Here is a 25,357-nt window from a genome sequence, read left to right on the forward strand (position 1 = left end):
AGCCTTTGTCAAGATAATCCATCCACCTGACAGGTGTGGTATATCAAGATGCTGATAAAACAGCATTATCATTACACAGGTGAACCTTGTGCTGGGGGACAATAAAAGGCCACACAACACAATGTCACAGATGTCTCAAGTTGAGGGAATGTGCAATTGCCATGATGACTGCAGGAATGTCCACCATAGCTGTTGCCAGAGAACTCAATATTTATCTCTACCATAAGCCACCTCCAATGTCCTTTTAGAGAATTTGGCATTACATCCAACCCGGCCTCACAACTGCAGATCACATGTAACCACGGCAGCCCAGGTCCTCTTCACCTGCAGATTGTCTGGGGGGGGGGGGCTGAGTAGTATTTCTGTCTGTAATAAATACCTTTTGTGAGGAAAAACTCATGCTCCCAAGTGAGCCTATGCCCTCCCAAGTCCCACCCATGGCTAAGCCCCCCTATTTCAATTGACTGATTTCCCTATGCGAACTGTAAGTCTTTGAAATTGTTGCATTTAGATTGTTGTTCAGTATAATACGACTTGTAGGAATTACAATTCGTATGTTATTTTACGCATTGCTATTCATATATTATCTTACGAACTTGTAATATGTATGATATGTTACGAATTCAAACATGCTAAGTAATAGCTAAAAAGTAGTAAGTAGTTGCAAAGTTGCTAATTAGCTAAAATGCTAAAGTCCTCCTTGATGAGATTCAAACACGCAGTCTTTGGCTAGACGTTTGACTTACACGCCCACCCCTCCACAGAGCAGGAGTAAGGTTTCTCCCCTGTGTGTATACATTGGTGTGTTACGTTGCTATGGTGAGAGAAACTCACCCCACAGTGAGAGCAGACGTAAGGCTTCTCTCGTGCGTGTATTCTCTGGTGAACTTTTAGCTCATTTGAAGTTTTAAAACATTTTCCACATTCAGAGCAGACATAAGGCTTCTCTCCTGTATGTATACGTTGATGTGTTTTTAAGGTATCCAGTCGAGAGAAACTCACCCCACAGTCAGAACAGGAGTAAGACTTTTCTCCTGTATGTGTTATCTTATGAACTTTTAGATGAGTTGATGTTTTAAAACATTTTACACAGTCAGGGCAGAAGAAAGGCTTCTCTCCTGTGTGTGTTCTCTGATTAACTTTTAGCTCATTTGATGTTTTAAAACATTTTCCACAGTCAGAGCAGGAATAAGGCTTCTCTCCTGTGTGTGTTCTCTGATGAACTTTTAGATGAGTTGATGTTGTGAAGCATTTTCTACAGTCAGAGCAGACGTAAGGTGTCTCTCCTGTGTGTGTTCTCTGATGAACTTTTAGCTCATTTGATGTTTTTAAACATCTTCCACAGTCAGAGCAGGAATAAGGCTTCTCTCCTGTGTGTGTTCTCTGATGAACTTTTAGCTCAAATGATGTTTTGAAGCATTTTACACAGTCAGAGCAGATGTAAGGCTTCTCTCCTGTGTGTGTTCTCTGATGAACTTTTAGCTCCTTTAATGCTTTAAAACATCTTCGACAGTGAGAGCAGGAGTAAGGCTTCTCTCCTGTGTGTATTCTCTGATGAAGTTTTAGCTCATTTGATGTTTTAAAACATTTTCCACAGTCAGAGCAGGAGTAAGGCTTCTCTCCTGTATGTATACGTTCATGTGATTTTAAGTGGGAAAGTTGAGAGAAACTAGTTCCACAGTCAGAGCAGAAGAAAGGCTTCTCTCCTGTGTGTGTTCTCTGATGAACTTTAAGCTCATTTGATGTTTTAAAACATTTTCCACAGTCAGAGCAGGGGTATGGCTTCTCCCCTGTATGTATTCGTTCATGTGATTTTAAGTGGTCAAGTTTAGAGAAACTAGTTCCACAGTCAGGGCAGAAGAAAGGCTTCTCTCCTGTGTGTGTTCTCTGGTGAACTTTTAGCTCATTTGATGTTTTAAAACATTTTCCACAGTCAGAGCAGGAGTATGGCTTCTCTCCTGTGTGTGTTCTCTGATGAACTTTTAGATCAGTTGATGTTTTAAAACATTTTCCACAGTCAGAGCAGGAGCATAGCTTCTCCCCTGTATGTATACGTTCATGTCTTTTTAAGTTCGAAAGTTGAGAGAAACTAGTTCCACAGTCAGAGCAGGAGTATGGCTTCTCCCCTGTATGTATACGTTCATGTGATTTTAAGCGGAAAAGTTGAGAGAAACTAGTTCCACAGTCAGGGCAGAAGAAAGGCTTCTCTCCTGTGTGAGTCTTCTGGTGAACTTTTAGCACCGTTGATGTTTTGAAGCATTTTCCACAATCAGAGCAGGAGTAAGGCTTCTCTCCTGTGTGTATTATTAGGTGTATTTTTAGCTTTGACAGAAATGGGAAAATCTCTTCACAATGTGGGCAGTGATGAGACCTCTTAGCTCTCTGATCGTCCTGCTGTTGCTCTCTGGATGTAGAGAATGTCTCAACATGGTATCCTGTGTGAACATCAGAAGAACCAGTCAGTTGGTGTGATATACATGTAAATCAAATGTATTTTATGAAGCCCTTTTTACATCAGTAGTTGTCACAAAGTGCTTAACAGAAACCCTGCATAAAATCGCCAATGAGCAAGCAATGCAGATGTAGAAGCACAGTGGACACAAAAAAAATCCCTAGAAAGAAGGAACCTAGGAAGAAACCTAGAGGAACCAGGCTCAGAGCGGTGACCAGTCCTCTTCTGGCATACCCGGCGACAGGTAGCCTCGTGGTTAGAGCAACCGAAAGGTTGCAAGATCGAATCCCCGAGCTGACAAGGTAAACATCTGTCATTATTCTCCTGAATAAGGCAGTTAACCCACTGCTCCTAGGCCGTCATTGAAAATAAGAATTTGTTCTTAACTGACTTGCCTAGTTAACCTGTTTGGGTGCATGTCCAAACGCTAGCGGGACACCTAGGACAACATCCGGTGAAATTACAGAGCGCGAAATTCAAAATACAAAAATCGTAATATTAAACATTCATGAAAATACAAGTGTCTTACATCATTTAAAACCTTGTTAATCCAACTGCGTTGTCAGATTTCAAAAAGGCTTTACGGAGAAAGCATACCATGCGATTATCTGAGGATAGCGCCCCACGTCAATATACTTTTTCAACCAGCACAGGCGTCACAAAATCACAGACAGCAATTAAATAAATCAGTTACCTTTGAAGATCTTCCGCTGATTGCAATCCCAAGGGTCCCAGCTACACAATGAATAGTCGTTTTGTTCGATAATGTCCTTCATTATATCCCAAAAATGTCAGTTTAGTTGGCGCGCTTGATTCCGTAATTCACTCGTTCAACATGCACACAAACGAATCCAAAAAGTTACCAGTAAAGTTCATCCAAACAAGTCAAACGATGTTTCTAATTAACCCTCAGGTATTCTAAAATCTAAATAAACAATAATATTTAAGACGGAGAATAGTGTGTTCAATAGCGAAGATAAATAACGAAGAGCGCACTCTCATTGATGCGCGCAACATGACTACTTTTCTAAATGGGGGACACCTTGGAAAAACTACAAATACTACAAACTACAAAAAACAAGCCTGAAACCCTTTCTAAAGACTTGACATCTAGTGGAAGCCATAGGAACTGCAATCTGGGTCCTATCTATTTGTATATCCCATAGGCAAGAATTGAAAAAACCTGTGACCTCAAAAAATAAAAATTCCGGAAAGATTTTCCTCAGGTTTTCGCCTGCCATATCAGTTCTGTTACACTCACAGACATTATTTTAACAGTGTTAGAAACTTCAGAGTGTTTTCTATCCAATGCTATCAAGTATATGCATATCCTAGCTTGTGGGCAGTTTACAGGCAGTTTACTTTGGGCACGTCAGTCATCCGAAATTCCGGACAATAACCAGTATGCTAAGGAAGTTAATAAATAAATACACTACCATAAGCGGTGAAATAAATAAATAAATAAATAAATACATACACTACCATTAGTGGTGAAATAAATAAATACACTACCATTAGTGGTGAAATAAATACACTACCATTAGTGGTGAAATAAATAAATAAATACACTACCATTAGTGGTGAAATAAATGAATCAATTCTCAAGTTTGGGGTCACTTACAGATGTCCTTGTTCTTGAAAGAAAAGCACATTTTTTGTCCATTCAAATAATGTCAACCAGAATAGTGTCTAGAAGGATCATCCCGGAGTCGCCTCTTCATAGTTGACGTTGAGACTGTTGTTTTGCGTGTACTATTTAACTTCTTTGGGGTAGGGGCCAGTATTTTCACGTCCGGATGAAAAGCGTGCCCAGAGTAAACTGCCTGCTACTCAGACCCAGAAGCTAGGATATGCATATTATTAGTAGATTTGGATAGAAATCACTCTGAAGTTTCTAAAACTGTTTGAATGATGTCTGTGAGTATAACAGAACACATATGGCAGGCGAAAACCTGAGAAAAATCCAACCAGGAAGTGGGAAATCTGAGGTTTGTAGTTTTTCAAGTGATTGCCTATCCAATATACAGTGTCTGTGGGGTCATATTGCACTTCCTAAGATGTCAACAGTCTTTAGAACGTTGTTTCAGGCTTCTACTGTGAAAGGGGAGAGAATGAGAGCTGTTTCAACCAGGTGTCTGGGAAAATGCCATGAGCTCAGTCTCGCGCGCAGCCGTGAGCGCAAGCCACGTTCCCTTTCCTTTCTGAAGACAAAGGAGTTGTCCGGTTGGAATATCATTGAAGATTTATTATAAAAACATCCTAAAGATTGATTCTATACATCGTTTGACATGTTTCTACAAACTATAATAAAACTTCTTTGACTTTTCATCTGGACTTAGTGCGCGCGCTTTTTGCATTTGGAATAGTGAACCTTACGCGCGAACAAAATGGAGGTATTTGGACATAAAGATTAACTTTATCGAACAAAACAAACATTTATTGTGGAACTGGGATTCCTGGGAGTGCATTCCAATGAAGATCATCAAAGGTAAGTGAATATTTATAACACTATTTCTGACTTTTGTTGACTCCACAACATGGCGGGTATCTGTATGGCTTGTTTTGGTGGCTGAGCGCTGTACTCCGATTATCGCATGGTGTGCTTTCACCGTAAATCTTTTTTTAAATCTGACACAGCGGTTGCATTAAGGAGAAGTGTATCTATAATCCTATGCATAACACTTGTATCTTTTATCAATGTTTATGATGAGTATTTCTGTAAATTGATGTGGCTCTCTGCAAAATCACCGGATGTTTTTTAGAGGCAAAACATTACTGAACATAAAGCGCCAATGTAAACTGAGATTTTTGGATATAAATATGAACTTTATCGAACAAAACACGCATGTATTGCGTAACATGAAGTCCTATGAGTGCCATCTGATGAAGATCATCAAAGGTTAGTGATTCATTTTATCTCTATTTCTGCTTTTTGTGACTCCTCTCTTTGGCTGGAAAATGGCTGTATGTTTTTTAGTGACTAGGCGCTGTCCTAACATAATCGCATGGTGTGCTTTCGCCGTAAAGCCTTTTTGAAATCGGAGACTGTGGTTGGATTAACAAGATGTTTATCTTTAAAATCGTGCATAATACTTGTATGTTTGAGACATTTTAATAATGAGATTTCTGTTGTTTTGAATTTGGCATCCTGCAATTTCACTGGCTGTTGTCGAGTGGGACGTTAGCGTCCCACATACCCCAGAGAGGGTAATGAAGCTGCCAGTTGAGGACTTGTGAGATGTCTGTTTCTCAAACTAGACACTCTAATGTACTTGTCCTCTTGCCCAGTTGTTCATCAAGGATCTCTCTATACTTTGCTACGTTCATCTTTCCCTTGATCCTAACTAGTCACCCAGTCCCTGCCGCTGAAAAACATCCCCACAGCATGCTGCTGCCACCACCATGCTTCACCGTAGGGATGGTGCCAGGTTTGCTCCAGACATGACGCTTGGCATTCAGGCCAAAGAGTTCAATCTTGGTTTCATCAGACCAGAGAATCTTGTTTCTCATGGTCAGAGTCCTTTAGGTGCCTTTTGGCAAACTCCAAGCGGACTGTCATGTGCCTTTTACTGAGGGGTGGCTTCCGTCTAGGAACTCTACCATAAAGGCCTGATTAGTGGAGTGTTGCAGAGATGGTTGTCCTTCTGGAAGATTCTCTCATCTCCATAGAGGAACTCTGGAGCTCTGTCAGAGTGACCATCGGGTTCTTGGCCACCTCCCCAAACAAGGCCCCTCTCCCCCGATTGCTCAGTTTGGCGAGTGGCCAGCTCTAGGATGAGTCTTCGTGGTTCCAAACTTCTTCCATTGAAGAATGATGAAGGCCTCTGTGTTCTTGGGGACCTTTAATGCTGCAGAAATGTTTTGGTACCGGTCCCCAGATCAATGGCCGACACAATCCTGTCTCGGAGCTCTACGAACAAATCCTTCGACCTCATGGCTTGGTTTTTGCTCTGACATGCACTGTCAACTGTGGGACCTTATATAAACAGGTGTGTGCCTGTCCAAATCATGTCCAATCAATTGAATTTACCACAGGTGGACTCCAATCAAGTTGTAGAAACATCTCAAGGATCATCTCATAGCAAAGGGTCTGAAAACAAAAAAAAAACGTAAATAAGCAATTATTATATATTTTTTTACATTTGCAAGAATGTCTGAAAACCTGTTTTCGCTTTGTCATTATGGGGTAGTGTGTGTAGATTGACGAGGAAAAACATGTAATAAATTTTACAATAAGGCTGTAACGTACCAAAATGGGAAAGAGTCTGACAGTGCCCTCGGAAAGTATTCAGACCCCTTGATTTTTCCCAAATGTTGTTATGTTACAGCCTTATTCTAAAATTAAATAGAAAAATATCCTCAGCAATCTACACACAATACCCCATAATGAGAAACCTAAAACAGGTTAAGAAATGTTTGCAAATTTATAAAAATAAAAAAACTCAAAAAGAAATTTGAGTCTCAAAATTGAGACTCAAAATTGAGTTCAGATGCATCCTGTTTCCATTGAGCATCTTTGAGATGTTTCTACAACTTGATATATAACAAATATTAAATATACACTACTGTTCAAAAGTTTAGGGTCACTTAGAAATGTCCTTGTTTTGAAAGTAAAGCACATTTTTTGTCCATTAAAATAACATCAAATTGATCAGAAATACAGTGTAGACATTGTTATTGTTGTAAATGACTATTGTAGCTGGAAACGGCAGATTTTTTATGGAATATCTACATAGGTGTACAGAGGCCCATTATCAGCAACCATCACTCCTGTGATCCAATGGCTAGGTTGTGTTAGCTAATCCAAGTTTATCATTAGAAAACCCTTTTGCAATTATGTTAGCACAGGTTTAAACTGTGGTGCTCACTAAAGAAGCAATAAAACTGGCTTTTGAAACACTGCCTAGAAGGCCAGCATCCCGGAGTCGCCTCTTCACTGTTGACGTTGAGACTGGTGTTAAGTGACCCCAAACTTTTGAATTGAGCTCAGGTGCATCCTGTTTCCATTGATCATCCTTGAGATGTTTCTACAACTTGATATATAAAAATATTAAATATCTATGTATCAGATATAAATCATCAGGATGTGGTAGTCTACTGGTTATGTTCAACACTTCTCCAATCGTTGTTGAGATCTGATATTCTGTGCAGCGCAAAAACGAGACGTAGGCCTATATCATATTTCTCAAATCCTTTTCAGGCTAAATTCCAGCCGAACATGGAGAGAACAGTAATGCCTAACTACACTGAAAAATATACACTGCTCAAAAAAATAAAGGGAACACTTAAACAATACAATGTAACTCCAAGTCAATCACACTTCTGTTAAATCAAACTGTCCGCTTAGGAAGCATCACTGATTGACAATAAATTTCACATGCTGTTGTGCAAATGGAATAGACAACAGGTGGAAATAATAGGCAATTAGCAAGACGCCCCCAATAAAGGAGTGGTTCTGCAGGTGGGGACCACAGACCACTTCCCAGTTCCTATTTTTCCTGGCTGATGTTTTGGCCACTTTTGAATGCTGGCGGTGCTTTCACTTTAGTGGTAGCATGAGACGGAGTCTACAACCCACACAAGTGGCTCAGGTAGTGCAGTTCATCTAGGATGGCACATCAATGTGAGCTGTGGCAAGAAGGTTTGCTGTGTCTGTCAGCGTAGTGTCCAGAGCATGGAGGCGCTACCAGGAGACAGGCCAGTACATCAGGAGACGTGGAGGAGGCCGCAGGAGGGCAACAACCCAGCAGCAGGACCGCTACCTCCGCCTTTGTGCAAGGAGGAGCAGGAGGAGCACTGCCAGAGCCCTGCAAAATGACCTCCAGCAGGCCACAAATGTGCATGTGTCTGCTCAAACGGTCAGAAACAGACTCCATGAGGGTGGTATGAGGGCCCGACGTCCACAGGTGGGGGTTGTGCTTACAGCCCAATACCGTGCAGGACGTTTGGCATTTGCCAGAGAACACCAAGATTGGCAAATTCGCCACTGGCGCCCTGTGCTCTTCACAGATGAAAGCAGGTTCACACTGAGCACATGTGACAGACGTGACAGATTCTGGAGACGCCGTGGAGAACGTTCTGCTGCCTGCAACATCCTCCAGCATAACCGGTTTGGCGGTGGGTCAGTCATGGTGTGGGGTGGCATTTCTTTGGGGGCCACACAGCCCTCCATGTGCTCGCCAGAGGTAGCCTGACTGCCATTAGGTACCGAGATGAGATCCTCAGACCCCTTGTGAGACCATATGCTGGTGCGGTTGGCCCTGGGTTCCTCCTAATGCAAGACAATGCTAGACCTCATGTGGCTGGAGTGTGTCAGCAGTTCCTGCAAGAGGAAGGCATTGATGCTATGGACTGGCCCGCCCGTTCCCCAGACCTGAATCGAATTGAGCACATCTGGGACATCATGTCTCGCTCCATCCACCAATGCCACGTTGCACCACAGCCTGTCCAGGAGTTGGCGGATGCTTTAGTCCAGGTCTGGGAGGAGATCCCTCAGGAGACCATCCGCCACCTCATCAGGAGCATGCCCAGGCATTGTAGGGAGGTCATACAGGCACGTGGAGGCCACACACACTACTGAGCCTCATTTTGACTTGTTTTAAGGACATTACATCAAAGTTGGATCAGCCTGTAGTGTGTTTTTCCACTTTAATTTTGAGTGTGACTCCAAATCCAGACCTCCATGGGTTGATACATTGGATTTACATTGATTATTTTTGTGTGATTTTGTTGTCAGCACATTCAACTATGTAAAGAAAAAAGTATTTAATAAGATTATTTCTATCATTCAGATCTAGGATGTGTTATTTAAGTGTTCCCTTTATTTTTTTGAGCAGTATATAAATGCAACAAGTAAAGTGTTGGTCCCATGTTTCATGAGCTGAAAAAAACTATTCACACACAAAAAGCTTATTTCTCTTACATCCCTGTTAGTGAGCATTTCCCCTTTACCAAGATAATCCATCCACCTGACAGGTGTGGCATATCAAGAAGCTGATTAAACAGCATAATCATTACACAGTTGCACCTTGTGCTGGGGACAATAAAAGGACAATTTAAAATGTACAGTTTTGTTACACAACACAATGTCACAGATGTCTCAAGTTTTGAGGGAGCGTGCAATTGACATGCTGACTGCAGGAATGTCAACCAGAGCTGTTGCCAGAGAATTGAATGTTATTTCCTCTACCATAAGCTGCCTCCAACGTCGTATTAGAGTATTCGGCAGGACGTCCAACCGGCCTCACAATCGTAGACTACGTGTAACAACGTCAGACCAGGACCTGAGGTGGGTCTGGCTGCCAAGTGGGTGGGCCTATGCCTTCCAAGGCCCACCCATGGCTGCATCCCTGCCCAGTCATGTGAAATCTGCAGGTTAGGGCCTAATTCATTTCAATTGACTGATGTCCGTATTATATAAAGGTTAATAATAATAATAATTGTTAGGATCTCCATGAGCATTAGCTGCTACTTCACTCAATCCTGTTTTAAAAAGTCTCCCTGTGTGACATTCCTTGAGACCAACCAGAAATGTTTCCTTGGCCAAATATCCCCAGATTTTCATAAAAACAGCCAAACATGTTCTCTCGTTACCAAATGTTGCGCGAGGCAAAAGAGTAGGCCAGGTGAGCATCAATCGCTAGTTCGGTGCAGCAGACTGCAGGGGTGTAGTGCTGCAAGAGCGATGAGCCGCCACAATGGTGTTTGTTTAGTAAAGTTAGATCAATGTCTTGGACGATCACCTAGTGATTAATTAGTAGTCCACATAACCAAATATTATAGCATAACATTACTGTTACAACAAAAACAACACCTCATTTCTTACGAGATTTTAGGATGGTTTGCTGAATCGTCCCAAACTCAACAGCGCGCGCCATTAGGCAGAATGTGCTTTGATTAAAACAAAATACAGGAAGTCTATATAATTTAATACCATCTGCTCTAATTTGCTCACCAAACAGTAATTGAAGAAGATTTAAATGCATATTCCCATGAAATTGATTGAGATCAAACGATTGGCATGCAGACGCAGCTTGGTCATTTCACTGGTAAAACATTAAGAATTATAATTCAATATTGACAGTGATGATGTCATGGTCTATTTTGAAATGAGGTATGTCTAACTTGGTGATTGAGGGTATGAAACATTTTTAACGTTCTTGAGACAATGTGTGGGAAAAGGCAGGCGTTACAAGTTTTAAAAAATGTTGCTTCGCTGTGAAGTCTTGAGTTGTTCAGGGATGTGTGATGTCAGAATTACAGAATTCAACCTAGCAGTAGACTGGGTCATAACTTATGGAGGTCTAATTTATGAAGATAACTTATAGATAGAACCAGCTCTTACCATGATTAACAGTTGTCCTAATCTCCTCCTCCTCTTCTTCATCTTTAATGTTGACATTCAGCTCCAGTGTTTGACTGCAGTCTTCCAGCTTCACTGATGCCATCTCTGGATCCTGCAGTGCAAACTGGGATCCACTGTCACAATCAGGACCCAGTGACTGTAGGTTTGGACTCAGTGTGGAAGGAGAGAGGCAGGCTGGGTTTGTCCTCACTGTTGATGTTACTGGCCTCAGACTTAATCTGAGTCAGCCTGTAGTAATAAAAACAAATGGACACAAAAGTTATTGTCTTGACAGTTCTGGCGATTTCTTTATTCTCTAAAAAATATATATTATTAATGATCTAATTTCAATAGATCAGGTAGCTAAGCATTGACAAAAACATTAAATAATTTCCCATTAGACAAAGTGCACACTTTAAATTACATGTAACCTATAGATTTCCTGAATTAAAATAAATGCCTCAAAAACATTTAGTACCAGGTTGCAGTATGTTTTAGGCAGCACTATGTACTATTTTCCTGAATAACCTTGTCTTCACTGTAGTATTTTAATCAGAAACCAGTTGTATTTCCCGTTCACATCATAGAACATTTATAGATAGAAACAACTGAATGTGTCTGAATATTAGTACACATGTAGACAACTGATACATTCAGCACCAAGTAAAGTCTGGGACCAAAAGGCTCCTGAACAGCTTCAACCCCCAAGACATAACACTGCTGAACAGTTAATCAAATGGCTACCCAGACTACTTGCATTGACCCCGTTTATTACTTCTGTTTGCACTGGCTATATGGACACTCACATATTCTACACTGACACTCCAAAACGCTCACACACGCTCTCACACACATACACACACACACACACACACACACACACACACACACACACACACACACACACAGTAGTGCAACAGTGAAATTGGCTCCCTCTCTCATGCACCCGCACTACTTGCACTGAAGTCCGTTGACGCCAATGACGTGTATACACTTCACAAAACCAATAACACGTCAAACGAACTCAGAAATCTCAAATAAATGTTGTTTATTTAGTTATCTTGACAAGATATCGTACATTCTCTCAGACAAACCCAAAGTATCTAGCTAACTTATGTGACGTGTAAAATCGTTTTTAATCACGTTCTTCACTCACTCGGTTTGACAGAAAAACAACACATACAATTAAAACCTTTACCAAACGTGATGATACCGATTTATTACCTAGCATGTTATGACATGTTCTTTCTAAAGTTTGAACACGCTATTACATACCTGTAGCCATACATTTAATACGGAGACAAAAGTTATCATATTAACATCAGAGTTCTGGCGCTTTCTTTATTCTGAAGAATGGCTTGCGCCTGCCCGGAAGTTCCTGTTTCGTTCACACAAATTGAATGTGTATGTTGCCACCTACTGTACAGTTAGTGAACTGGGGGGAAATAAAGTAATGCCCATTCCAGAAAAGCGGGGAAAACGACATCAGACAAAATACGAAAATAGATCAATCAAAAAACGATCCCACTCCTTCTGTCACAGTCCAATCTAAATCACATCCCTACACAGGCTCAGGGGCCTGGGAGTGGGGAAAGTCTTCAGTCAGTATTCCCTGCAATGCTTCAGCTGTAAATTCCTGGTTTGTGGAAGAACTTGACAGGCCTGCACAGAGCCCTGCCCTCAAATCCATCAAACACAATTGGGATGAATTGGAACACCGACTGCGAGCCAGCCCTGCAATGTTTCGGCTGTTAATTACAAAAACCTTTCAGCAGCACATACAATTATATCCAGTTTCTTAAATGTATTGTTCTTTTGGGCAGTACTGTTAATCATCTGCGTAATAACTGCCACAAAATCCAACTTCGTTACAATCTGTGTATCCTTCAACTGGTGAACGACATTGTGAATCTCTACAGGCTGCGGGGCATCCACTGCCATAGCTTCCACAACTCCCCTTGCTCCTTCAACTACTTCCCTCCCTGTAGGAGACCTGCTGTACAGCACAGATCCTTGCTCCTTCAACTACTTCCCTCCCTGTAGGAGACCTGCTGTACAGCACAGATCCTTGTTACTTCAACTACTTCCCTCCCTGTAGGAGACCTGCTGTACAGCCCAGATCCTTGCTCCTTCAAATACTTCCCTCCCTGAGCCTTCCGGAGACCTGCTGTACAGCACAGATCCTTGCTCCTTCAACTACTTCCCGCCCTGTAGGAGACCTGCTGTACAGCACAGATCCTTGTTACTTCAAACTCCTTCACCCTAGCAGGGCACTCTGGGAATTCGTCAACGTGCATTCTACCTCAATTGCTACACCGGACATCATCAGATTCTTCAATTACACACACTTGGCCATACATGACCATGCTTTTCTCAATGTTGTCACGGTAACGGCGTATTCACTAAGGTCTCACTGCGTATCTTACGTATCTCAGCTTCACATGAGTAGCAGTAGCGGTGCGTAGGTCAAATCACTGAGGAAGTATATTACAACCTTTGTTAGACATAATGATTCATAGATTATGACCAGATAATGATTCTAATTCGATCGGTACTATATTTTCTAGAGTATCGTTATGTATGCGATAAAATGTATTATGCGAGAAACGGCGATGGAAACGGCTTTATGTACAAATATTGACATAATAACCATCACATGGAAGTAAACTTGGAGTCACGCGATGATACGGTGTTTGGTCCTCCCCGGGAAACCATGCAGTTTATTACAGATTAAATGACATGATTAACTTCACAGCTTGGTGAAAGTGCAAGGTTATCTTGATTCTCCTTTCCAATAAATATCGAGGGTCTTATTCTGGTGAGATGGTGATCGATGCTTGACTGCCGTTTGACGAATACAAATATTCTCTTGTCCATAATAACCAAACAAAAACATTATTACTTTTACGATACGTGTTTGTGCCGACATGTGCATTAGTAGCCAAGTCCCAATTTAAAGTGCATTAGGAAAGTATTCAAACCCCTTTACATTTTCCACACGATACAGCCTTATTCAGCAGCAGTAAAATAACAATAGTGAGACTATATACAGGGGCTACCGGTACAAAGTCAATGTGAGGGGGCGCCGGTTAGTCAAGGTAATTGAGGTAATATGTGCATGCAGGTAGAGTTATTAAAGTGACTATGCATAGATAATAACAGAGAGTTATTATCTAGCCAGAGCCAGACTTAAGCGGACAGAGCGGACTTAAACCCGATCGAACATCTCTGGAGAGACCTGAAAATAGCTGTGCAGCGATGCTCCTCATCCAACTTGACAGAGCTTGAGAGGATCTGCAAAGAAGAATGTGAGAAACTCCCCAGATACAGGTGTGCCAGGCTTGTAGCTTCATACCCAAGAAGACTCGAGGCTGTAATTGCTGCCAGAAGTGCTTCAACCAAGTACTGAGTAAAGGGTCTGAATACTGTAAATGTGATATTTTTTTTTATACATTTGAAAAACATTCTAAAAACCTGTTTTTGGTTTGTCATTATGGGGTATTATGTGTAGATTGATGAGGGAAAAAAACTATTAAATTTAATCAAAACGTGTAAAAAGTCAAGGGGTCTGAATACTTTCCAAATGCACTGTATTTACATTTGTTTTTTGTCAAGAGAATTTTCAATCCCAATGATAATAACTAACAATCAATAAGCTTTGACTAATCCCCAAGGTTTGTAAGACACTGGGTTAATAATAATTAGGCAAAGATTCAGCTTATGCAAAAGGTTCGTACAGTTTATTCAGAGAACGTTCTGAAGTCCATTATACAAAGACATTCATTTTATGCTCACTCCCTACTTACGCACATACCTCCACACAAACAGTAGATATCCTACGCACATACCTCCACACGAACAGTAGGTGAGTTGTATCCCTCCCCGGAGTTCTCACCACTGTTTATTACTACCCAGTGCTGTCAGTTCCATTCCCCCGAGATTAGAGGAACCTTGAGAAGTACTCCCTGTCCTATCATAGGTTTCTCAGTTATAGCCAGGTCGAGTCAAACACAGTCTAATTGTTCTCTGTATTTTCTTAGGCACACACATACATTTCTCTTCCTCCCGGGTCTCTACTAAACCTTATGGGACTTACGTTTAGTACTTTAATTATTACAGTTTATTCATTATACATGCTGCATAAACTACTAATTACTAATTAGTTACGTTTCAGGGTGGGATTCTTTAATCATTACCTTTAAACATATAATCCCCTTATAATTTTTTACTTACACTTGTATGTTGTGTTCTCCATATTGATGTTGGTTTTAAGTTTTATGAGACTTTTCTTAGCGGATGTACAATCATCGTGAATTGAATTATGGGTGGTTTCAGGCCCCGGAGTGAACAGGCCCTGGTGTGAACACACTCGATCACAAACGAGGGATGAGGGTCTTACGTTGCCAACTTCCCTTGATTGGCTAATTGTTTGGAACGACTGAAAAGATGGCCGTGGGGATTCCCCCTAAGGGCATAAGGCGAGGGTAAATGGAGGAGGCTGTGTGTTTTACGTGTTTGTAACCCAGCCATAGATAAGGGTGTGAAGTGGACAGGGCTGTTTATCTAAACTAACATGTGACGACATGAACACTACGTCTACATCACGTGTCACGTGTCCTGAACGTGACCTGAACGCTTCGGCAGTTTGCCGCCTTTTACAAAAAAAAAAACTTGTCTCCATTGACAGTCCATGATGGGAAGTGGGCAGGAGGTCATGAGACAGAGGATTGTGTCGTTTCGGTGTATAAAGTTGTGTGTCAACTGTAAGGGGTGATCATGTTGCGGGGGATCGGAAGTGTCCGGTGCAAGAGAGGTAGGTTGAGGTGGCCAGAGTCAGAGTATGGGATGTGATTTGGACATTACATTTTGTGTGAATGTCATTATACCAGAGAAGAAGAAGTTAGTGCATCAGTCCAGGTTCAGAGTAGTGCAGAAGTTGTCATGCTGAGACAGTGAATAAAGTAGAGGAGGGTGGATCAAGGGTGAGGGATTCTGAGAGGATCCCTGTGAGTCGTAGATCTGTGCCAGCACAGAGGGATACTGTAGGCCAATGAGTGATATATGCTTCAGTAAGGTTGGCTTCTTAGCGTTCATAGCAATGGTTATCAACTGTACAGCAGAAATGGAATGTAAATCACAGACAATAGATGTTGTGGTGGCAGCTGCAGAGAAGTACTTGGGTGTACGAGATTGGACTTCAGAAGAGTTACAGGGTGTGTTGAGGGGTGGTGTCCTGTTCTCCCAGGTCATTGGCATGATGCAGGAGCTGATAGGGTCATGGTAGCATGGAGCAGATAGGGTCACGGTAGCATGGAGCAGATAGGGTCACGGTAGCATGGTTATGATAGGGTCACGTTAGCATGGTTCTGATAGGGTCACGGTAGCATGGACCAGATAGGGTCACGGTAGCATGGAGCTGATAGGGTCACGGTAGCATGGAGCTGATAGGGTCACGGTAGCATGGAGCTGATAGGGTCACGGTAGCATGGAGCAGATAGGGTCACGGTAGCATGGAGCAGATAGGGTCACGGTAGCATGGTGCAGATAGGGTCACGGTAGCATGGAGCAGATAGGGTCACGGTAGCATGGAGCAGATAGGGTCACGGTAGCATGGACAGATAGGGTCACGGTAGCATGGAGCAGATAGGGTCACGGTAGCATGGAGCAGATAGGGTCACGGTAGCATGGTGCAGATAGGGTCACGGTAGCATGGAGCAGATAGGGTCACGGTAGCATGGAGCAGATAGGGTCACGGTAGCATGGAGCAGATAGGGTCACGGTAGCATGGAGCAGATAGGGTCACGCGGTAGCATGGTGCAGATAGGGTCACGGTAGCATGGTGCAGATAGGGTCACGGTAGCATGGAGCAGATAGGGTCACGGTAGCATGGTGCAGATAGGGTCACGGTAGCATGGAGCAGATAGGGTCACGGTAGCATGGAGCAGATAGGGTCACCGGTAGCATGGAGCAGATAGGGTCACGGTAGCATGGAGCAGATAGGGTCACGGTAGCATGGAGCAGATAGGGTCCGGTAGCATGGTGCAGATAGGGTCACGGTAGCATGGTGCAGATAGGGTCACGGTAGCATGGAGCAGATAGGGTCACGGTAGCATGGAGCAGATAGGGTCACGGTAGCATGGAGCAGATCAGGTCACGGTAGCATGGAGCAGATAGGGTCCGGTAGCATGGTGCAGATAGGGTCCGGTAGCATGGAGCAGATCAGGTCACGGTAGCATGGAGCAGATAGGGTCACGGTAGCATGGTGCAGATAGGGTCCGGTAGCATGGAGCAGATAGGGTCACGGTAGCATGGTTCTGATAGGGGCACGGGAGCATGGTTCTGATAGGGGCACAGTAGCATGGAGCAGACAGGGTCACAGTAGCATGGTGCAGATAGGGTCACAGTAGCATGGTTCTGATAGGGGCACAGTAGCATGGAGCAGATCAGGTCACAGTAGCATGGGACAGGAGAGATAGGGTCACAGTAGCATGGTGCAGGAGAAGATCACGTCACAGTACCGTGGTGCAGTAGAAGATATGGTCACAGTAGTATGATGCAGGACCAGATAGGGTCACAGTAGTATGATGCAGGACCAGATAGGGTCAAGGTAGTATGATGCAGGACCAGATATGGTCACAGTAGTATGATGAAGGACCAGATAGGGTCAAAGTAGCATGATGCAGGACCAGATAGGGTCACAGTAGTATGATGCAGGACCAGATAGGGTCACGGTAGTATGATGCAGGACCAGATATGGTCACAGTAGTATGATGCAGGACCAGATAGGGTCACGGTAGTATGATGCAGGACCAGATATGGTCACAGTAGTATGATGCAGGACCAGATAGGGTAAAGGTAGTATGATGCAGGACCAGATATGGTCACAGTAGTATGATGCAGGACCAGATAGGGTCACAGTAGTATGATGCAGGACCAGATAGGGTCACAGTAGTATGATGCAGGACCAGATAGGGTCAAGGTAGTATGATGCAGGACCAGATAGGGTCACAGTAGCATGATGCAGGACCAGATAGAGTCACAGTAGTATGATGCAGGACCAGATAGGGTCACAGTAGTATGATGCAAGACCATAGAGGGTCACAGTAGTATGGTACAGGAGTAGATAGGGGCACAGTAGCATGATACAGTAGTAGATAGGGGCACGTTAGCATGGTACAGGAGTAGATAGGGGCACAGTAGCATGATGCAGGAGTAGATAGGGGCACAGTAGTATGATGCAGGAGTAGAAAGGGGCACAGTAGCATGATGCAGGAGTAGATAGGGGCACAGTAGCATGGGACAGGAGAGATAGGGGCACAGTAGCATGGTGCAAGAGCAGATCAGGTCACAGTAGCATGGGACAGGAGAGATAGGGGCACAGTAGCATGGTACAGGAGTAGATAGGAGCACAGTAGTATGATGCAGGAGTAGATAGGGGCACAGTAGTATGATGCAGGAGTAGAAATGGGCACAGTAGCATGGTACAGGAGAGATAGGGGCACAGTAGCATGGTACAGCAGAGATAGGGTACAGTAGCATGATGCAGGAGTAGATAGGGCACGTTAGCATGGGACATGAGTAGATAGGGGCACAGTAGCATGATGCAGGAGTAGATAGGGGCACAGTAGCATGGGACAGGAGTGATAGGGGCACAGTAGCATGGTACAGGAGTAGATAGGAGCACAGTAGTATGATGCAGGAGTAGATAGGGGCACAGTAGTATGATGCAGGTGTAGAAATGGGCACAGTAGCATGGTACAGGAGAGATAGGGGCACAGTAGCATGGTACAGCAGAGATAGGGTACAGTAGCATGATGCAGGAGTAGATAGGGGCACAGTAGCATGATGCAGGAGTAGATAGGGGGACAGTAGTACGATGCAGGAGTAGATAGGGGCACAGTAGTATGATGCAGGAGTAGATAGGGGCACGTTAGCATGGTACAGGATAGATAGGGGCACAGTAACATGATGCAGGAGTAGATAGGGGCACAATAGCATGATGCAGGAGTAGATAGGGCACGTTAGCATGGGACAGGAGTAGATAGGGGCACAGTAGCATGATGCAGGAGTAGATAGGGTCGCAGTAGCATGATGCAGGAGTAGATAGGGGCACAGTAGCATGATGCAGGAGTAGATAGGGGCACAGTAGCATGATGCAGGAGTAGATAGGGGCACAGTAGCATGATGCAGGAGTAGATAGGGGCACAGTAGCATGATGCAGGAGTAGATAGCGGCACAGTAGTATGATGCAGGAGTAGATAGGGGCACAGTAGCATGATGCAGGAGTAGATAGGGGCACAGCAGCATGATGCAGGAGTAGAAATGGGCACAGTAGCATGGTACAGGAGATATAGGGGCACAGTAGCATGGTACAGCAGAGATCGGGTACAGTAGCATGATGCAGGAGTAGATAGGGGCACAGTAGCATGATGCAGGAGTAGATAGGGGCACAGTAGTATGATGCAGGAGTAGATAGGGGCACAGTAGTATGATGCAGGAGTAGATAGGGGCACGTTAGCATGGTACAGGATAGATAGGGGCACAGTAGCATGATGCAGGAGTAGATAGGGGCACAGTAGCATGATGCAGGAGTAGATAGGGCACGTTAGCATGGGACAGGAGTAGATAGGGGCACAGTAGCATGATGCGGAGTAGGTAGGGTCGCAGTAGCACGATGCAGGAGTAGATGGGGCACAGTAGCATGATGCAGGAGTAGATAGGGGCACGGTAGCATGGCGCGGAGTAGATGGGGCACAGTAGCATGATGCAGGAGTAGATAGGGGCACAGTAGCATGATGCGGAGTAGATAGGGCACGGTAGCATGGGGCAGGAGAGTAGGGGCACAGTAGCATGGTACAGGAGTAGATAGGGCGCAGTAGCATGATGCAGAATTAGATGGGGCACAGTAGCATGGGATGCAGGAGTAGATAGGGGCACGGTAGCATGACGGAGAGATTGGGGCACAGTAGCATGATGCAGGAGTAGATAGGGGCACAGTAGCACGATGCTGGAGTAGATAGGGGCACGTTAGCATGGTACAGGATAGATAGGGGCACAGTAGCATGATGCAGGAGTAGATAGGCGCACAGTAGCATGATGCAGAATTAGATAGGGCACGTTAGCATGGGACAGGAGTAGATAGGGGCACAGTAGTATGGGACAGGAGAGATAGGGGCACAGTAGCATGGTACAGGAGTAGATAGGAGCACAGTAGCATGATGCAGGAGTAGATAGGGTTGCAGTAGCATGATGCAGGAGTAGATAGGGGCACAGTAGCATGGGACAGGAGAGATAGGGGCACAGTAGCATGGTACAGGAGTAGATAGGAGCACAGTAGTATGATACAGGAGTAGATAGGGGCACAGTAGTATGATGCAGGAGTAGAAATGGGCACAGTAGCATGGTACAGGAGAGACAGGGGCACAGTAGCATGGTAAAGCAGAGATAGGGTACAGTAGCATGATGCAGGAGTAGATAGGGTGCACAGTAGCATGATGCAGGAGTAGATAGGGGGACAGTAGCATGATGCAGGAGTAGAAAGGGGCACGTTAGCATGGTACAGGATAGATAGGGGCACAGTAGCATGATGCAGGAGTAGATAGGGGCACAGTAGCATGATGCAGGAGTAGATAGGGCACGTTAGCATGGGACAGGAGTAGATAGGGGCACAGTAGCATGAGGCAGGAGTAGATAGGGTCGCAGTAGCATGATGCAGGAGTAGATAGGGGCACAGTAGCATGATGCAGGAGTAGATAGGGGCACAGTAGCATGATGCAGGAGTAGATAGGGGGACAGTAGCATGATGCAGGAGTAGATAGGGGCACAGTAGCATGATGCAGGAGTAGATAGGGGCACAGTAGCATGATGCTGGAGTAGATAGGGGCACAGTAGTATGATGCAGGAGTAGAAAGGGGCACAGTAACATGATGCAGGAGTAGATAGGGGCACAGTAGCATGGGACAGGAGAGATAGGGGCACAGTAGCATGGGACAGGAGAGATAGGGGCACAGTAGCATGATGCAGGAGTAGATAGGGGCACGTTAGCATGGTACAGGAGTAGATAGGGGCACAGTAGCATGATGCAGGAGTAGATAGGGGCACAGTAGTGTGATGCAGGACCAGATAGGGTCACGGTAGTATGATGCAGGACCAGATATGGTCACAGTAGTATGATGCAGGACCAGATAGGGTCACGGTAGTATGATGCAGGACCAGATATGGTCACAGTAGTATGATGCAGGACCAGATAGGGTAAAGGTAGTATGATGCAGGACCAGATATGGTCACAGTAGTATGATGCAGGACCAGATAGGGTCACAGTAGTATGATGCAGGAGCAGATAGGGTCACAGTAGTATGATGCAGGACCAGATAGGGTCAAGGTAGTACGATGCAGGACCAGATAGGGTCACAGTAGCATGATGCAGGACCAGATAGGGTCACAGTAGTATGATGCAGGACCAGATAGGGTCACAGTAGTATGATGCAAGACCAGAGAGGGTCACAGTAGTATGGTACAGGAGTAGATAGGGGCACAGTAGCATGATACAGTAGTAGATAGGGGCACGTTAGCATGGTACAGGAGTAGATAGGGGCACGGTAGCATGATGCAGGAGTAGGGGCACAGTAGCATGGCGGGATAGGGGCACAGTAGCATGATGCAGGAGTAGATAGGGGCACAGTAGCATGATGCAGGAGTAGATAGGGGCACAGTAGCATGGGACAGGAGAGATAGGGGCACAGTAGCATGGTGCAGGAGCAGATAGGGGCACAGTAGCATGGGATGCAGGAGTAGATAGGGGCACAGTAGCATGGTGCAGGAGTAGATAGGGGCACAGTAGTATGATGCAGGAGTAGATAGGGGCACAGTAGTATGATGCAGGAGTAGATATGGGCACAGTAGCATGGTACAGGAGAGATAGGGGCACAGTAGCATGGCGCAGGAGAGATAGGGCACAGTAGCATGATGCAGAAGTAGATAGGGCACGTTAGCATGGGACAGGAGTAGATAGGGGCACAGTAGCATGATGCAGATACATGATGCAGGAGTAGATAGGGGCACAGTAGCATGGGACAGGAGTGATAGGGGCACAGTAGCATGGTACAGGAGTAGATAGGAGCACAGTAGTATGATGCAGGAGTAGATAGGGGCACAGTAGTATGATGCAGGTGTAGAAATGGGCACAGTAGCATGGTACAGGAGAGATAGGGGCACAGTAGCATGGTACAGCAGAGATAGGGTACAGTAGCATGATGCAGGAGTAGATAGGGGCACAGTAGCATGATGCAGGAGTAGATAGGGGGACAGTAGTACGATGCAGGAGTAGATAGGGGCACAGTAGTATGATGCAGGAGTAGATAGGGGCACGTTAGCATGGTACAGGATAGATAGGGGCACAGTAACATGATGCAGGAGTAGATAGGGGCACAATAGCATGATGCAGGAGTAGATAGGGCACGTTAGCATGGGACAGGAGTAGATAGGGGCACAGTAGCATGATGCAGGAGTAGATAGGGTCGCAGTAGCATGATGCGGGGAGTAGATAGGGGCACAGTAGCATGATGCAGGAGTAGATAGGGGCACAGTAGCATGATGCAGGAGTAGATAGGGGCACAGTAGCATGATGCAGGAGTAGATAGGGGCACAGTAGCATGATGCAGGAGTAGATAGCGGCACAGTAGTATGATGCAGGAGTAGATAGGGGCACAGTAGCATGATGCAGGAGTAGATAGGGGCACAGCAGCATGATGCAGGAGTAGAAATGGGCACAGTAGCATGGTACAGGAGATATAGGGGCACAGTAGCATGGGACAGGAGAGATAGGGGCACAGTAGCATGATGCAGGAGTAGATAGGGGCACAGTAGCATGATGCAGGAGTAGATAGGGGCACAGTAGTATGATGCAGGAGTAGATAGGGGCACGTTAGCATGGTACAGGATAGATAGGGGCACAGTAGCATGATGCAGGAGTAGATAGGGGCACAGTAGCATGATGCAGGAGTAGATAGGGCACGTTAGCATGGGACAGGAGTAGATAGGGGCACAGTAGCATGATGCAGGAGTAGGTAGGGGCGCAGTAGCATGATGCAGGAGTAGATGGGGCACAGTAGCATGATGCAGGAGTAGATAGGGGGCACGGTAGCATGGTGCAGGAGTAGATAGGGGCACAGTAGCATGGTACAGGAGTAGATAGGGGCACAGTAGCATGATGCAGGAGTAGATAGGGGCACAGTAGCATGGGGCAGGAGAGATAGGGGCACAGTAGCATGGTGCAGGAGTAGATAGGGGCACAGTAGTATGATGCAGGAGTAGATAGGGGCACAGTAGCATGATACAGGAGTAGATAGGGGCACAGTAGCATGATGCTGGAGTAGATTGGGGCACAGTAGCACGATGCAGGAGTAGATAGGGGCACAGTAGCATGATGCAGGAGTAGATAGGGGCACGTTAGCATGGTACAGGATAGATAGGGGCACAGTAGCATGATGCAGGAGTAGATAGGGGCACAGTAGCATGATGCAGGAGTAGATAGGGCACGTAGCATGGGACAGGAGTAGATAGGGGCACAGTAGCATGATGCAGGAGTAGATAGGGTTGCAGTAGCATGATGACAGGAGTAGATAGGGGCACAGTAGCATGGGACAGGAGAGATAGGGGCACAGTAGCATGGTGCAGGAGTAGATAGGAGCACAGTAGTATGATACAGGAGTAGATAGGGGCACAGTAGTATGATGCAGGAGTAGAAATGGGCACAGTAGCATGGTACAGGAGAGACAGGGGCACAGTAGCATGGTAAAGCAGAGATAGGGTACAGTAGCATGATGCAGGAGTAGATAGGTGCACAGTAGCATGATGCAGGAGTAGATAGGGGGACAGTAGCATGATGCAGGAGTAGAAAGGGGCACGTTAGCATGGTACAGGATAGATAGGGGCACAGTAGCATGATGCAGGAGTAGATGAGGGCACAGTAGCATGATGCAGGAGTAGATAGGGCACGTTAGCATGGGACAGGAGTAGATAGGGGCACAGTAGCATGAGGCAGGAGTAGATAGGGTAGCAGTAGCATGATGCAGGAGTAGATAGGGGCACAGTAGCATGATGCAGGGAGTAGATAGGGGGCACAGTAGCATGATGCAGGAGTAGATAAGGGGACAGTAGCATGATGCAGGGAGTAGATAGGGGCACAGTAGCATGATGCAGGAGTAGATAGGGGCACAGTAGCATGATGCTGGAGTAGATAGGGGCACAGTAGTATGATGCAGGAGTAGAAAGGGGCACAGTAACATGATGCAGGGAGTAGATAGGGGCACAGTAGCATGGGACAGGAGGGATAGGGGCACAGTAGCATGGGACAGGAGAGATAGGGGCACAGTAGCATGATGCAGGAGTAGATAGGGGCACGTTAGCATGGTACAGGAGTAGATAGGGGCACAGTAGCATGATGCGAGGAGTAGATAGGGGCACAGTAGTGTGATGCAGGAGTAGAAAGGGGCACAGTAGCATGATGCAGGAGTAGATAGGGGCATAGTAGCATGGTACAGGATAGATAGGGGCACAGTAGCATGATGCAGGGAGTAGATAGGGGCACAGTAGCATGATGCAGGAGTAGATAGGGGCACAGTAGTATGATGCAGGAGTAGAAATGGGCACAGTAGCATGGTACAGTAGCGATAGGGGCACAGTAGCATGGTACAGCAGAGATAGGGTACAGTAGCATGATGCAGGGAGTAGATAGGGGCACAGTAGCATGATGCAGGAGTAGAAAGGGGCGCAGTAGCATAGTGCAAGAGCAGATCAGGTCACAGTAGCATGGGACAGGAGAGATAGGGGCACAGTAGCATGGTACTGGAGTAGATAGGGGCACAGTAGTATGATGCAGGAGTAGATAGGGGACGCGGTAGTATGATGCAGGAGTAGAAATGGGCACAGTAGCATGGTACAGTAGCGATAGGGGCACAATAGCATGATGCAGGGAGTAGATAGGGGCACAGTAGCATGATGCGGGAGTAGATAGGGGCACAGTAGCATGATGCAGGAGTAGATTGGGGCACAGTAGCATGATGCAGGAGTAGATAGGGGCACAGTAGTATGATGCAGGAGTAGAAAGGGGAACAGTAGCATGATGCGAGGAGTAGATAGGGGCACATAGCATGATGCAGGAGTAGATAGGGGCACGTTAGCATGGTACAGGATAGATAGGGGCACAGTAGCATGATGCAGGAGTAGATAGGGGCACAGTAGCATGATGCAGAATTAGATAGGGCACGTTAGCATGGGACAGGAGTAGATAGGGGCACAGTAGCATGATGCTGGAGTAGATAGGGGCACAGTAGCATGATGCAGGAGTAGATAGGGCACGTTAGCATGGGACAGGAGTAGATAGGGCACAGTAGCATGATGCAGGAGTAGATAGGGGCACAGTAGCATGATGCAGGAGTAGATAGGGGCACAGTAGTATGATGCAGGAGTAGAAATGGGCACAGTAGCATGGTACAGTAGCGATAGGGGCACAGTAGCATGGTACAGCAGAGATAGGGTACAGTAGCATGATGCAGGAGTAG

At 45.2% G+C, this 25,357-nt stretch overlaps 1 protein-coding gene across 2 annotated transcripts; it reads right to left on the minus strand.

Moving 5' to 3' along the window:
- Window positions 1-278: 278 nt before the first annotated feature.
- Window positions 279-12,414, minus strand: LOC106575348 (oocyte zinc finger protein XlCOF6-like). 2 transcript variants are annotated; one of them, XM_014151833.2, is made up of 3 exons: window positions 12,084-12,414; window positions 10,797-11,045; window positions 279-2,435 (listed from the first exon to the last, which is right to left on the minus strand). In XM_014151833.2, the coding sequence occupies exons 2-3, from the start codon at window positions 10,897-10,899 to the stop codon at window positions 730-732; spliced, it is 1,809 nt and encodes a 602-aa protein (XP_014007308.2). In that variant the 5' UTR covers window positions 10,900-11,045; window positions 12,084-12,414; the 3' UTR covers window positions 279-729. The 2 variants fall into 2 exon arrangements, with proteins under 2 accessions (XP_014007308.2, XP_014007307.2); XM_014151832.2 differs by having other exon boundaries at window positions 12,072-12,414.
- Window positions 12,415-25,357: the final 12,943 nt, after the last annotated feature.

Source organism: Salmo salar, chromosome ssa16 (assembly GCF_905237065.1).
Source record: "Salmo salar chromosome ssa16, Ssal_v3.1, whole genome shotgun sequence".
Lineage (NCBI taxonomy): Eukaryota > Metazoa > Chordata > Actinopteri > Salmoniformes > Salmonidae > Salmo > Salmo salar.

Coding starts and splice junctions, on each gene's coding strand:
- LOC106575348 (XM_014151833.2), bottom strand. CDS start 10,899: ATGGCATCAGTGAAGCTGGAAGACTGCAGTCAAACACTGGAGCTGAAT. Junction 2,436..10,796: donor TAGGACAACTGTTAATCATG/GTAAGAGCTGGT, acceptor ATGTTCACACAG/GATACCATGTTGAGACATTC.